A 16,534-nucleotide genomic window follows, 5' to 3' on the forward strand; every position below is an offset into this window, starting at 1 on the left:
CGGGTTGTGAACCGCCTCTGCAAAAGCACTGGTTTTTATTGACACACACACCCCACCACCCTCCCACACACCCCCATCATCCTGGCTTCCGTCCACGTTCGGGTCCCCACACACAGGACACCTCAGCACTGTAAAATGGCTCTCTAAAGAAGCAATATAAACATCAGTGTCCAAGTCAGGGCCATGGTTCACTTGGAATGCACCCCACCTCAACTCCTAGTAGTAAGCACTTTAAGTCTCTCTCTCTCTCTGTCTCTCTCTCTCCTTGTCTCTCCCTCCCTCTTTAATTCTCTCCAACTGTCTCCCTCTATTTCTCTGTCAATTCAATTCAATTCAGTTCTAAAATCTTTTATTGGATGATGGTCAAATCGTTGTTGCCAAAGCAATACAAAATGAAATAATAAAATAAAGATAAACATGCAAAATGTATTTTGAGTGATAAAAATGATGTGGATATGTAATAATATAAATAAAGCATAACCAAACAAGGCAAGACACAATAATCACAGAGTATCTTATAATCATTATAATTCCTGTCTTACTTCATGTGTTGGATGTTAGGTAACATTTTGTAAGAAAGGTTCTCTGAAAGTTGTACATGGGACAATTCTGGGATCGCTGGGATCCCCCCCTCCGCCCTCCTCCTCCTCTCTCTCTCTCTCTCTCTCTCTCTCTCTCTCTCTCTCTCTCTCGTTGCCATGGCACCGCCTGCCTGAGTCAGTGCAGCGGTTAAAAACCGGTCACTCTGCCGGTGTGGATGTTCACGAACAGTCAGCATGTGGAGGCACACCGGGCGGGAAACCGGGAGGAACCGAGCTTGTGTAGTACAGTCGCGTGTGGCTCTGCTCTGTCCCGGGATGCGACACCGTCGGCTGTGAACCGGATCATCACGGAAGCACGGGACACACGGCACACCTGCGGGTTGGACGGAATAGATGGAGGGACTTGCGCGAGCGCCGCCGCCGCCGCAGTTGCCCGTTTTCACTTTCTCTCGCGGTCCACGGGGGAGCGCGCGCCGCCGCCGGTGCTGAACTCCCGCGGTAAGCTGATTTGACCAGGGATGTGAATACCTCTACGCGCGCGGGATTAGGAGGTTATTGGGTGGAAAAGAAACAAAAAACAAAAACACGAAAATGCTCCGCGGCTCGGTCCTGCATTCCCGGCTATTGTTCGTACGGTGGACGCACGGTGCCCGGTCTCCCCCGGTTCCACGTCATCTCCAGTAGCGTACCGGGTCCTCCTCTGCCGCTTCGCCTCGCGCTGCTCCGCTTTGAGTCGCTTGTGTGTTGGATAATATGACTTCCTGGCTACGTACATACGGTAGCGTCCCTCTGTGTCTCGTGCTCTCCTCCGTGGTGGTCGCTGTCTGCGCTGAAGCCTCCCGTCCGGGTGAGTGGAGGCTCATTACGGCCAATTAAATCACACCGCATCATGTCGTAGCAATTAGCCTGTTGTGTCAGGTCATTCTGCCTTCACTGCGTAGTGTCCCGCACCAGGGACATCTGTGCTCTCTGCAGGGGGGGGAACAGACCAGGGGTCCCAAACATTGTCATTAAACCCCGGACCCCCATTTGATAAGATTTTGCTCTAAGGAACCCTCTCTTATAGGGTTGTGGTTAGATTAAAATTACATAACTGTCATTATTACAGGTGAGGAGGTAACAACAGTGGGAGATGATGACACCTTTGAATGAAGCAGCCATCCTTATACATACTCTCATTATGCAGATATTTAGGGAGTGAAATAACAGTGACATTAATCTATCCCTCATTTTACTCGGGACCCCCTGGAGCCCCCATCAAGGGCCCCCCGGAGGTCCCCGGACCCCACTCTTTCACAGAGCCACACCGCCCTCCTGTTTCAGTGGCATTTACCTCCAGGCGCTGATCGATGATAGTCTAATTAGAAGTTAAAAGCTTAATCTATTCAGTGGATTGCTGAGGGCCAGAGCGCTAATTGGGTCAGAGCGGCTCATTAGCGCTGTGTTAGCGATGCTGAGACCCGCGGCCCTTCTCTGCCCTACATCCCAACACTGCAGCGCACTGAAGTGGCTCGGGAAAATTGGATTTCACCGGATAAATCACTTCAATTCAACACTAATCCGACTACAGTAAGCCTATATGGGACTTTAACGGTGGTATTTTTGCGCCTTTTGTCAGTGTAAAATCTCTACTGCAGCTTTGGACAGTAGGGAGTCTGACTGGATGTAGTATTTTGACAAAGTCCCACAAAATTGATCTCACACAAATGGTTTGTCAGCGTGTCAGTGCATTGATGTGGGATGCACTGGTGCACACGTAGCATTCACCGTTTGACTCATGACTAAAGCCCGTTTGTGTGTGTGGGGGGGTATCTGTGTGTGTGAGTGTGTGTGTGAATAATCTCTTGCACCACTTCAAAAACTGAAGCACCTGTTCCCACACTCCCGGCCACTGTTCCACTAACATGCCTGACTGAAACACACTGAATAGCCCTGTATGTCTGTGTTAAACGGAGATGTGAAGCGGCGCTCCCGTCATCATATGTGTCCATGATCTCTAAATATCCACAGGGGCTCCGCTGCATGGCTAATGAGTGTTGACACACACACTTTTTCATATGCTAATCACATTCTTTGCCTCTTGTCTCTGCTTTTTCTCTTCTCTTCTCTTCTCTTCTCTTTTCTTCTCTTCTCTTCTCTTCTGTCTCTCCATCTCTCTCTCTCTCCAGGTGACAGTGTGTGCTGGTCTGCTAGTATCTCTTCTTGTACAGAGTGTCTCAGACGTGGACCGCAGTGTGCCTGGTGCTTCGAGGAGGTAGGGGTGTGTGTGTGTGCGTGAGAGAGAGAGACAGAGAAAGAGAGAGGCTTAGAAAGAAAGGGAAGGGGGCAGACATGAGCATTCCTCAGATGACACGCAGCAAAGCTTTGATGCCATCCACAGATGTGTGTATAATGTGTGTGTTCAAGCTTAGACTGGCCTGCCCTATGACCTTTGTGTGTGGGTGTGTGTGTGTGTGTGTGCTTTGTCATAAAGCAGCAGAGACAGAGCGATTTCCATCCACGTGTTTAGTCTAGACACAAACGCACACACTCACACGTATCACTGCAGTTCTGTGATGCGTATGCATGCATGCGCTTCCACCTGTGTGTTTGTCTGTACCTATCTTGGCCTTTGTGTGTATTTTGTGTGTGTGTGTGTGTGTGTGTGTGTGTGTGTGTGTGTCTCGTAAAGAGCCCACCCTGAACCACTAAATAGCCGTGAGAAGCTGTAAAGCTGCCCAGCACCACCGCCACACTAGCCACTTAACACACCAGTCACAACACACATACAAACAGAATTGACTAGACCAGTCTGTCAGCATTTGTGTGTTTAAAAGCTTCAGGTGGTTTCCCACCCAATGAACCCTAACCTTATCTGACACCACGGCCTTGAAGGGGGCGGGGTTCAGTGGTGTGTGAAAGCACCTTTAAACACACAAACACACACACAGGCAGACAAGCATTCAAATACCACCTCCTACCTCTCCCTCCTACACACACACACACACACACAAACTCACAGAGACATACATGCACACGCACTTGCAAGTAAGCAGGTGCTTACTTAGATCCTAGTGTTATTTTAATTCAGTGCCAGCCCAAGGAGCACGTTAGGAAAGTCCCAGAAAGTCTCTCTGAAATTCTCTGTTGTTACAGGACAGATTATGGCCGCAGGAACTCAGTTAATAAGTAGATAAGAGGAATGGGGACGGCCATAAATAAAGCCACAGAGAACAAGTGAACACCAACTAACTCATTCACTCTAGCTTTGATATAAAGACTGTATAGTCTTGCTTGCTCAAGGGATTCAACCTTCAGCCTTTCAGGTTCATGTACCGCTCGCATGTTTGGCTACAGCCCGGTTCCAGTCCCAGCCTGTACTGTATGCTGTTTACTGTTGGCTGCCCTGCATTTGTGTAATTTTTGTGTGAAGATTTTGCATAACTAACAACAGGACAGGATATCCATTAAAAAGTAGGTATCCTACTTAAATGAGGGCAGCCAGTCCCTCCAGTTTTTAGTGCTTGAGCACTTAAAATGACTGCATGATCCCTCGGGCCATGTCACACTTACTCAGATGGACTCATCCAAATCTGGCACAAAGCATCGTATTAATGGACATGTGTAAATCTACACATCGAATGGTCTGGTTTTATGTATCCAGAGCTAGCTAGTGTATTTGTGTTTTTCTCTCAGACCAGAATACCAAAGGTTACTAATCCACTCTGGCTTTGCCAAAGCTGTAAGGCATGACACTATTGTGTTGTTGAGGCAAATGGAAACACTGTGACATAACTAATAGGCAGCTAATACACACATACGCACACATGCAACCATGGACACACACATACACACCTGACCACAAGATACACACACATGCGGTACAGAATACATGCCTCCAAATGGTGCTATTTTTAGACACAGACATCAGATAGGGTAGATCTGGAACAGGAAATTAGTCACTACTTTGAATAGAAACAAACTCAATGAAAATAGATACAGACAGAAAATTATTCAGTGACTCACTCAACAGTTATAACTGTCAGTCATATGACGTTTGTGCCGATTCCCGATTCCGAAGTAGGTTATGACATGAGGACCATAACTGTTTGATGACTTGATTCAAAAGTTCCCCATCAGGTCAGAATATCAGGAAAAAGTTCCTGGCTTGTCTTTATTTATCCATGGTCACATCCACTGTCCACCCTGCTCATTGAGAAAATGGTCAGAGGTAAATCTTAGCGGGAGTTATGATCTATGAGATGGTCCGATGGACTTTTTTGTTGATGCTAAACTTTGATCAACACTGCTACTGAATAAATCTTGGTACAGCTAGACCCAGGTCAGAACATCAAGAAATCCTCCTGATCTGACCAGTGAAACCAGTGTGACTTTGTTAATCCAGTTTTGACCTTTCATTTTCTTACTTGAAATGAACTTTTACATGGGCCGCTGTGTGTTCCTAGTTCTAACAGGTGTATAGATGTATTTGACATTTTCACTGACTTACTATAATGCTCTACATTGAGGCTTAATAAGTGACCCTTTCTCTTTGACCTTGTGTGACCTGTAGGGCTTTCTGGATGGGGCGGGGGTTGGCCAGCGCTGCGACCTGCCACTGAACCTGCTGCGGAGGGGCTGCAGGCTGGAGTTCATAGAGCAGCCAGAGGTCAAGGTGGAGGTCAACGCCACCATCAGCAGTACACAAGTGTCCCCACAAGACATCAGCATCACCCTCAGACCAGGCAGGTGACCGCCATGGCAACCCAGCCCCTCCAGTATACTCCACATACAGGGCTTCACTGTGTACCATTTGATTTGTGCATGTTTTAGTCTCATCAAATAGGGCGTCCTTAAATTTCAGATATTAAATAGTAGATTTGTGTGTGTGTGTGTGTGTGTGTGTGTGTGTGCTCCTAGGTTCAGAGGCCAGTTTCATAGTGGCTGTAAACCAGTTGGAGCGTTATCCTGTAGATCTCTACTACCTGGTGGATGTATCAGCGTCTATGCAGGAAAACCTTGATCAGGTACGTGTTCATACACTCAGGTGTCACTCTGTCATGGTGCTATGAATCATGATGATCATCAAGACAAATCTATCTGACTATTCTTTATTGAGCAGTATGTGATTAATAAAAGGACATAAAGTTGGATTATTGTGAGCATTTAATTTTAATTATCAATCTTCGCATCTTTGCTGCAAATTTTCACATAACCACAATCCTCTTTTCATATTCAGAAAGAACGATACGTCATTGCCCTAAATGTTTCAGTGGACTGCATAAATTTGCCCTTGTTTAGGCACATCACCCCATCCAAGAAAAAGGTTTGCTATTTAAAGCAGGCAGACAGGCATCGAGAGGTTCAGTTACTATTGGACTGAATGTTAGGCTGGATAAAACTGATCCAAGCAACTTTGAGCATAGTTTTGATCTTTGCTGCCAGGCGCAGGCAATTCAGAAAGCTACCTCCTGAGCTTTTCATGCACCGCTGTGTCAATGGTTTACCGACAATGCTGCGACAAACTAAAAACATCCGGTCAACGGCGGTCCCATGGGTGAAAACAGCTCATTGACTAGAGAGTTCAAAGGAGAATGGCAAGAACTGTGCAAGTGGACAGGCAGGCAATAAACAGACAGTTAACAGCACAGTACAACAGTGCTAATCCTTGTGCTCTCCCTCCTCTCTTCTTCTTTCCTTTTCATCTTCTACTCCTCCCCTTTCTCTTCTTCTATGCCTACATATCTTCTCTTACCTGTCCTTGGCCTTTTCATCCTCTCCTCTCCTCTCCTCTCTTCCTCCACCTCCTCCTCTTCCTCCTCCTCCTCCTCCTCCTCCACCTCCTTCTCTTCCTCTCTGTCTGTGGTCCAGTTGAAGACGGTGGGTGTAGCTCTGTCCCATCGTATGACTGAACACTCGTCAGACCTGAGGTTGGGTTTTGGGTCCTTTGTGGACAAGCCCGTCTCCCCCTACATCAACGTCCATCCCTCCAAGATCAACAACCCCTGCAGGTAAGACTCATAATCTGTTGGTGTAAAAATGAGAATTATTGAACTAGCCTGATTAAATGTTGATGATATCTATGGGCGTTAATCGAGCCAGCAGTGTAAATCTTCCCTTTATTATAGATGATTCTTTGTGAATATGCTTGCTATAGTCATGTTATTTTGCAGCACTTTATATCTTTGTTAAGACAAGTAATAGTAGTAGTAGTAGTACTAATCATTACCATCATCATTTTCGATCATGTAGAGTGCTGATTTGAAGAGGCTGGTTTTATCTGGAGCCATATCAAGTTGGTCTTGCTTCAGAGAATCTATAGCCAGAACCCACTGTGAATTAAAATGAGGACTTATAAGGGTAGGCAGCAGATTGGGGGTTTCCTAGACCGTGTGGAAGCACATTATGCAGCTTGTTGGCCAGGGTTCAAATCCCCGTCATGGCCAGATTTTACCTCCTGTAGTTTATGTCTCGCCCCCACACATTTCTCATTCATTATCTGACAAAAACAGATAAAATGCAAAAAAATAGAAACGATCTTCAAGACCTTCAAAGTTTGCTTTTTTATACTCCCTAACTATCTTTCTACTTATATTAATGCGATAAGAATAGCGTGGGGATTTGTGATTATTCACAAGTTCAAAGCAAGCTGCTCCCATTTGTTGTTCCCATTTTTCATCTGACTCAGTCCGAGATAATTGGTTCATCACTCAGTTGTCAGGGGCAACAGTGTTGTGATGATGAGCTGTGCTAGGAGACAGAAACAACAGGATTTTTAGTGTTTATTTTTTATAGCATGTTTGTTTTTTCTGCGCTGGAGCTCCACGTTCCTGAATGTTGTAATAAAAACTTTGTGTCCGTCTCTGTCTCTGTCCAGCGATTATGAGGTTCGTTGTCGTCCGGCCCACGGCTTCCACCACGTCCTGAGTGTGACGGGGAATATAACAGAGTTCACACGTGTGATCAAACACCAGCGCATCTCGGGCAACATGGACACACCTGAGGGAGGCCTGGATGCTATGCTGCAAGCCGTTGTCTGCCAGGTGTGTGTGTGTGTGTGTGTGTGAGAGAGAGAGAGAGAGAGAGAGAGACACTGTCTGGCACGCAGACAGTGAGATGGCAGAGATTTTTTAGATTAATTCAAGTTTTTTTTCAGTTGGGTTATTTTCAGTTCACCTCAATAAACTTCCTATACTGGTGATGAGTATTAGTACTCAATTATTTCCTTCTTGAACGGATTCAGTATAATGTGACTTGACCCCGACTGTGGTGTGCAGTCCGCCTGCCGGTCTTGGAGACATTCAGCCTGGGAGAATGGTGGCACGCTGACTCAGCACTGGGCAGCGCCACTGGCATCCCACTAATTAATGACACCATCGCTGGGGTATGACACGCACACGCACACACACACAAAGTCTGACGCCATAGCACGGGTATTTCTCTCCTGTACACACACACACACACAGACACACACAGACAGTTGCTTACACTATGGTCTCCAGTAGGGGTGTGAGTCAGACAGTGCGGGGGGCCTGAGTAACCAGCCAACAGAGAGACACCACAGTGGGAATGAGTCTCAAAATAGACTCTCTCATAAGTGTACTGGGTCCCCTTAAACACACACACACACACACATACACACACACACACACACAGGCCATTTTCATGGTCTCATACTCGACTATGACTAACCTGAACGAGTCAGACACAAAAAGAGGGGGATTCTGTGACTGGCAGAAGAATTGAAACTGGTTTTCCATTAAATTGCACATGTTTCTGGCATTACAGACCTGACCACCCTGGGAACTGAGGTAGTTCAGATGTTGTTTGAATGAGTGCAATTTCTAACCACATTTCTAACCTTGAAAATATGAAGCATGCACATATTTTCCAAATCAATCTGTTAAGTCTAATCGACCAGCGAAATTACATTTACTAGCAAGGGAATTAATGAAATTGCTCAGCAAAAATAGAACACATTGTAGCGTGACTGAAGTTTGTAAATTAGGCCTGATGTGAATGCAGATGCTTTGGTATTTTTATTGAAATTGTTCATGTTCATTGTTCACAATTAAAATTAGCATCGCTTTTATTCAATAACTACGGCTGCACAAGGGATTAACTGGTGCTGACATGTTATAGTACAGGATTTACACAATAGGCGGAGAACAAAATGTAACAGGACTTATAGTGCAGACAAGATGTATTACAGTAGAATAAACATGATTACACTATGGGTATACTGTTGTTGTTGATGCCTATAGCGAGTTTAGAAATGATTGGGTGTTGGGAGTATAAGCCTAAGTGTAGATACTTGGTTGTGTAGGTGAGTCTGTTTCTGTTAAGTGTTGAGAGCGTGTGGAGGGGGTCGTTCTGGGGACACAGGAACCTACTGCTGAGCAGTGATGTAGTGGGAAATAAAAAGGTGGATAAACTATGATGGTTGGTGATCAGCATAAAGAATCACAACCACCGATATGAACAAAAATCAATTATATTTTAAGAAAAGTGTTGATTTATGTTTTTTCCCTCTTTAAAGACAATATTTTCATATAACTTAAATCAGTTTGATACCACTTACTATGAACTAAATATCTGAACTCTCTCTCTCTCTCTCTCTCTCTCAGAGGGAGGTGGGTTGGCGTCCGGAGGCCAAGCGTCTGTTGCTGCTGATGACTGACCAGCCGTCCCACCTGGCGCTGGACAGCCGACTGGCGGGCATCGTCACCCCACACGATGGCCTGTGTCACATGGAAAACAACATCTACACAGACAGCACCAGGATGGTGAGAGGAGCTGACATTTATCGATACTGGGAAATAAGTCTGGCTCCCGGGAAGAATAATAGACGAACAGGGACACAGTCTGACAGTTCAACCAAAATAAATAGTGATGGAGAGAGGTAAAATGGACATTATATTGATGTTTACCTCATGATGTTCATTCATTGAAGGCCATAGTTTACCTCACCTTTTTATTTACCACAACTGATCACAATGAATGGGGCTCTCATATACAGAAATGCATGCACACACATGCACACATAACATTGTCCCCCATCTTTCTTTCAGGACCACCCCAGTATGGGCCAGTTGTCTGACAAGCTGCTGGAAAACCACATCTACTCCATCTTCGCTGTGGAGAAGCAGCAGTATCAGTGGTATGAGGTAATCTCTCTAAAGCAAGCACACACAAACACATACTGTACATACCTGTGAAAATATATGATGACACACAAACATTTGAGGCAGCAGGGTGACGTGGTGAGTAGGGAGACCGTCTGGGAGACCTGCTGCCCTCAGGACTTGAGACATTGGTGTCAAGTGATTTATACCAGTCTTGAAAATGGCAGAAATTCAAAAAATCTTCCGCACTTTGATACCAAAATCATTCAGTTTGGCCAGACATATTAGGGGGTGTTTGTTTGTTTAACCCTCATCTCCCTGTCCCTCTCTAGGAGCTGGTTGGCCTGCTGCCTGGCTCCTACCTGGGCAAGCTGGGCCTCTTCCAGGCCCCAAACCTCATCGAGCTGGTAGTGGACGCATACAAGGTACTGAGCGCCGCACAGCCACACTGAGCTGGGATCTGCTAACAGCGTGCCACACATCCCGCTTCATTACCCTTCCCTCCTCGCCCCCAGAGATTAACTTATTTCCCTTATTTTTAGATTCCACTCATTCTCCCTCAGTGTATTATTCATCCTTCAGACACTGGAGAGAAGGATAGGGACGAAGGTGGGAGAGAGCAGTGCAGCAGCACATGAGCTGGATTCATGATCCCACACAGTCTCAGTTCAAAAGTTTTGAAGCATTAGTCCGCTTAGTCCGATTTTTTCAGCCTTGCTTAATCATGCAAGCTGACTAATAGCACATTCTTATTAGAGGACACGTTGACTGAGGAGAATATGTACAAAGCATGTAAGCTATACAGTACACTGCTCATATGTATCCAGGCAGAGCGTAGAAAAAGAATCGAAACACTCACAGACTTCATCTCGGAACTTTCTCTGCTATTTATTTGGGGGAGCAGATGATGGGAGATGCTTTGGGGCATTGAAGGCTTAATGAAACAGAAAAACACAGATGAGAACAGGAGGTTAGGGAGGGGTGTCCTTGTCTGTGTGTGTGTGTGTGTGTCTGTGTGTGTGTGCATATGTGTGTGTGTGTGTGAGAGACTAGGGGTTTGTTCGGTTGGCAGCAGTCTCGGCAATAATCTTGCCTCAGGCACAGGCCTCCATTGTTTGCTTCGAGAATCTGCCGAATCCACAGATCCGGGTGCATAGACACGCATACACACACACACACACACACACACACACACACACACACACACACACATGCACAAGCAGCGGAGCCAGAACAGAAGCTGGCATTATAATAGCTATCAGATCACCACGGAAACCATGTGTCCTAATCACAGACGAATACAAAGATGCTATTTTTGGTCCCACCTCCTTTTTCCTATAAGCCCCTGTGTATATCAGAAAGACAGGACCACAATGAGGGCTTTCTAGAGACATGTGACAACTTTAATTAATCTCAGTTCTCTCTGTCTCGCTCTATGCCTTTCTCTTTTCTCTTTTCTCTCCTTTCTCTTTCTGCTTTTGACCCTCGCAGATTACGTTCATAAAATTTTATTAGCTGTAAAAAATCACAGCCCTGTACTGTCCTTTTCACTGTCTTTTATCTTTAACTCTCTCTCAGTACCAACTTCCCCCACACTGGGGATCCTGTCTCTAACTTGTTGGCTTTGATATATCTCTTGACTTCAGGTATTAAACTGCATGTTGGTTTGTCATGTCTTTCCTCCCTGGCTCCATCCAGAGGTTGTTGTCGGAGGTGGCGGTGTCGGTGTCGGTGGAGGACAGGGCAGTCAGCAGGTACTGGGTGTCTGTATCTCCTCTCTGTCCCGACGGGTCCACAGCCAAAAACCAGAGCTGCTCTGGGGTGCAGCCCAACCAGACGGTACACACACACACACACACACACACACACACACACACACACACATACGCAACAGGTTACCAAGGCACACACAAAAAATAGTGGCTTTAAATCTAATTTTATGTACTTTTACACACAAATGATTGAATTAAGCTCACAGAGATGTCACAGGACATTTATTTGGTTGTATTTGACACATTCACACACACACACACACACACACACACACACACACACACACACAAACACACACATACAAACACACACACATCCAGAGCTTTACGTGACAGAAAAGATTTAGAGAATAATCCGAGCTCAGCAGATTATATCATGCTGTATTTAACAGGAAAACATTGTCGTGTGATTCCATAACCTTTTTTTTTCCACATGCAATCTTTTTCTCACCTTTTGGACCAAACATGAGAGCTTTAATCCACACAAATTGGACATTTATATTTGGAAATAGGCCACATATCAGTCATTCTTCTCATACCTTTTCTCTTTTGCCACTGAAACAAAAGGCCTAAACACTCCCACAAAGGTTTTAATACTGTAGAGTTACTTTTTGGCACTATACAGAAACTTTTCTGTTAAGAATCCCTTTGGAATCCATTCTTAACTTTAACCACCAAGGTGCTTAATCATTGCTCCACAGAAGTTTAGCCATTTAAGCCATGACTGGATTTCTCAACCCGAAGTACAAAATTTCTCACTAGCTAAAATCTGAATTATGGAAAGTACCTATACTCACTGGACTTTTGATTAAAAAAAATAAGTGTGAGCCTGAAGGTAGATTCCAAAGTAACACTTTATTTGGATAGTCTGATGATATGCAACTAACTATCAAAAAATAGATGTTCAACAAAGTGTCACTTCCCTATTTGATGTATTTCTGCAGACTATATGTAACCCTAACCCAATTTTAACCCTAATCAGACAGTAAATATCTATGAACTACTTTTCACACAATTGTGAGTATCACCTAAAACTCAGTACATGTTTTAGTTACACATTATAGTTACCTGATAGTAAGTTGAGTATCAGAATTGGACCATCCCAATAAAGCATGACCAACTGTTTTATCTTCCTATACAGGTCTACTTCAACATCACCGTCGGCCTGCGCTCTTGTCCCGATGCTGGTGAAGATGAAGATGTAACGGTGGTGGTTCGCCCCGTGGGCTACAACGAATCCACCGTGGTCCGGGTCCGCTCCCGATGCCGCTGCAGCTGCGGGCCGACGGGACGTTGCCGCGACGACAGCCAATCGCCGTGCAGCGAGACCCCAGAGAGGACGGATCACGCGCTGAATCGGGACTCAGATAGAGATTCGGACTCGGACTGTAGGGCCGACGGGTCGGACGCGGACTGCAGCGGTCGGGGAGTGTGTGAGTGTGGGAGGTGTGTGTGTGAGCAGAGCCGGCTGGGCACGGTGTACGGAAAATACTGCCAGATGGATGACTTCTCCTGCCCGTATGAAGAGGGACTGCTGTGTGGAGGTAAGGGGGAGATACACACACACACACACACACACCTACACACAGATTCCCAAGACACACACACCTGATTAATACCAATACTTGATACTTAAAAAGTGATTTTGAAGATAATTTTATGTACGGTACATTTAACTCCTAGAGATTTCACAGGATATAAAATACACTCACTCACACACACACACACACACACACACACAATCTACAAATGTCAACGCACTTCGGTAACAGTCTCTCCTCCTGTCTCCCCTTCTCCATGTCCGTCCCTCTCAGGGCGGGGTGTGTGTGCGTCAGGTGAGTGTGTGTGTGGTGACGGCTGGACAGGTGATAGCTGCGGCTGCCCCGTTTCCACAGCAACCTGCCAATCTACCAACGGCTTGCTGTGCAGCGGGCGGGGCAAGTGCGTGTGCGGCAAGTGTGTGTGTGATGACCCCCAGCACTCTGGAAACTTCTGTGAGCAATGCCCCATTTGCCACAGCACCTGCCAATCATACTGGTAACTGTCCCTTATTTGTCAGTATACCTGTCGGTTAGTTGCACCAGTTTCTATGAAGCATGTCAATCATGATGGAAGCCATGAAAACAGCTACTCTACTCTACTACTTTGAAGCTGACCCTGCTGTCTTGTTCTCTCTCTCTCTCTCTCTCTCTCTCTCTCTCTCTCAGGAAGTGTGTGGACTGCCACCTGTCCCACGGTCTCACACAGGAGGAGGCGGGACACTGCAACCAGACTTGTGCCCCATTGGTGGGCTACATAGATGATGTCTCAGGTACAACAGGCTCAGCCAATAGAAACTGACCCAGAGCACAATTCTAACACCCGGGCTTTGCTCCATTTGCAGTTTGTTTTTTTTAGATCTCAGTTGATTTGTGTAAGCAATATGGTGGCCTTTTGTTGTCTTTAATTCAAAGCTGGGGATCTAATTGATTTTCCTTCTTGTCAACAAGATTTGGCTTGTCATTTACTATTTGACTAAGAACTCAGGATGAGAAACCAAGAGCTGAAAGCCACAGTGGTTCTGTAGTCATGCTACTTTCTTGTTCTTTTGTTTTCAATAATCCTGTTGGATTTTCATCGGGGCTTGGAGCTTGGCATGCCTAAACTGAATAACATCTCACTTCCTGTCTCTCTCTCTCTCTCTCTCTCCCCCCCCCCCCTCTCTCTCTCTCTCTCTCTCTAGGTCCAGCAGGGGAGATGTGGAGTCAGTGTGTGTACATCAGTAATGACAGCTGTCGCTATAGGTTCCAGACAAGCTTAGCGTCTGGACGGACCCAGCTCCACATTAGTACACGCCCAGGTATGATGTTTGCACTCATACACACACACACACACACACACATACGCCTTCTATCCAGGTCACTTCCGTTGCTACCATTGCTGTGTTAGTGCACCCTGGTGTATTTGAGTCAGCAAGCCTGCTGTCAGTGTTACAGCTGTATTTTACATTTCCCCTCAGTTCCCAGCTCACTTTCACATTGATTTTCACATCTGTACACACACACACACACACACACACACACACACACACTATTTAAAGCCCACTAATACACCCACATACCCTGGGTTACGCACACACGCACATCAACGCACATCCAAGTGTTACAGTTCGTCCCCGCCTCCCCAATTTTTGGAACAGCGCTGGTCATTGTGTTTTCCCCCTGTCTCCCTCTATCCCCTCACCCCTCCTCCACCCAACGGGACACTCTCTTCCCGTTCACGCCCACTCCTCCCGGGTGCAGCAGGAGCCAGGTCTCCATGGTAACCCTGTTAGAAAATGTCAGAGTAGAACTTTGGGCTCTTTGTGTTGCGAGATGAGCCCATCATCCACACATGACCCCAGCAGATACACTGCTAGCTAACTGTTCAGTACAGCACCACTGGCACAGCTGCCACTGACTGAGTGTGTGTGTGCGGACATGGTCTTTAGGGAATCTGTGTGCGCCTGAATGTACATTGTACGTATGTATTTACGATTGCGTAATTTGGTGTGCATGTGCATTTGTATCTGTGTGTGTATATATGTACATGCGTGTGTGTGTGTGTGTATGCGTGTGTCTTCGAATTCTTCTGGACTGCAGTAATCTCTAACTTTTTGCACATCACAGGTAGAGGCGTTGTGTCCCAGTTCTCCACAATGAATGATATAACGTACCTCACTTATGTGTGTGTATGTGTGTGTGTGTGTCCACAGAGTGTGCGAGCAGCAGTCGGCTGGTTGGGACCTTCCTGAGTGTGTGTGCTCTGACGGTGCTGTGCGGGCTGGTGGTGGTGGCTGTGTCCAGGCTGATACTACAAAAGAGAGGCTGGACAGCAGGGGGCGCCGCTGAGGACGGAGGCTACCACCCCACTGGCAAGGTGAGTTCACAGAGGTCCTCTGAGGCTGAATGGAGAGTTCCACCACTCAAATATCACTTCTGTCTCAGCGGTTAGAGAGACAAAAAGGTTAGTGGTTTGATCCCCACAACAGTCTGTCCTGTCAAATTGTCCTATAAAGCCACTGAACTTCTACCAACTCATTCACCGTAAGTTGTTCTGGATGTCAGCTAAATGCCAAAAATGTAAATCATCAGCTCATCAGGAATAAAGAAACCAAATTTCTCAGTTCAGTTTGACAACCATATATTTGGGAAATTCTGCCACTGAATAGTTTCCATGGACCATAAGTTCATGAGATGAAATGATCAAAAAAGAGCTATATAAACGTCTCAATCTAAGTTAAAAAATCTAAATTAAGATTATTTTTCATGTACTGTAGGACAGAAAAAGATGCTGTCAGTGGTACAGCTGTATTTTACATTTCCTCTCAGCTCCCAACTCACTCTCTAGAGTAACCAGATCTGTGACGTTACAGTGATGTACAGCACCGTTGAGAATTAATTGAAAAAGTTGGGAAAAGTGAGTGTGAGAGCAACAAGGGGGATTTTCTGTGGATATGAGAACCTATTCTGGTTTAGATTGATTATCACCGACCTTGTTTGATTGTAAAAGCTCCCATTCATTGTTGATGAAGCTGCTACAGGTTGATCATCTTGATGACATCACAGATTATAGTCTCGGTAAATATTGATATAATGGTTTGGAAAACACATTTGAATTCTTAAATTGAGCAGAATTCCCTTCTAAGGTTGCAAATGTAATATTATACTCTCCAGTAAATATTTACCATCATCTGTGAGTGTTTCAAGTGTCGTAAAGCTGCAAATATTCCCTGCCAGATTCTATTATATAACAGACACTCAACCTGCTCCTCTGATGTTGAACCTCTCTGAACACCCAATGAGCTGCTGTTACTGAGGAATGAGGGAGTGTTTATGTTTGTTTGTGTGCATGCAGATGTGTATGTGTGTGTTTATGTGTGTGTGTGTGTGTGTGTGTGTGTGTGTGTGTTACTGATTGTGTGTTTCCGTCCCCCTTCAGGACCTGTCATTCATCCCTACAACCAATGAGAAGACAGTTACCTACAGGAGGGACCGCCCACCTGACCACCCCGTGGAGATGCACATCCAGGTTCCCAAGATGCCCTTCAACGACCCCTGGCAGTGCTAGGCCGAGGTCAAAGGTCAGGCTCAAGGTC

General features: G+C 45.7%; 1 protein-coding gene across 1 annotated transcript; it reads left to right on the top strand.

Annotated features, from left to right (window-relative positions):
* Positions 1–1,295: 1,295 nt before the first annotated feature.
* Positions 1,296–16,506, top strand: itgb8 (integrin, beta 8). Its single transcript, XM_071920139.2, has 16 exons — positions 1,296–1,389; positions 2,711–2,796; positions 5,095–5,266; positions 5,442–5,548; positions 6,393–6,532; positions 7,399–7,564; positions 9,149–9,307; positions 9,593–9,688; positions 9,979–10,071; positions 11,345–11,485; positions 12,560–12,962; positions 13,233–13,455; positions 13,626–13,729; positions 14,141–14,257; positions 15,152–15,315; positions 16,378–16,506. Exons 1-16 carry the CDS (start codon positions 1,296–1,298, stop codon positions 16,504–16,506), a joined length of 2,394 nt encoding a protein of 797 aa, XP_071776240.2.
* The last annotated feature ends 28 nt before the right edge of the window (positions 16,507–16,534 follow it).

This window comes from Centroberyx gerrardi, chromosome 19 (genome assembly GCF_048128805.1).
Source record: "Centroberyx gerrardi isolate f3 chromosome 19, fCenGer3.hap1.cur.20231027, whole genome shotgun sequence".
Classification (NCBI taxonomy): Eukaryota; Metazoa; Chordata; class Actinopteri; order Beryciformes; family Berycidae; genus Centroberyx; species Centroberyx gerrardi.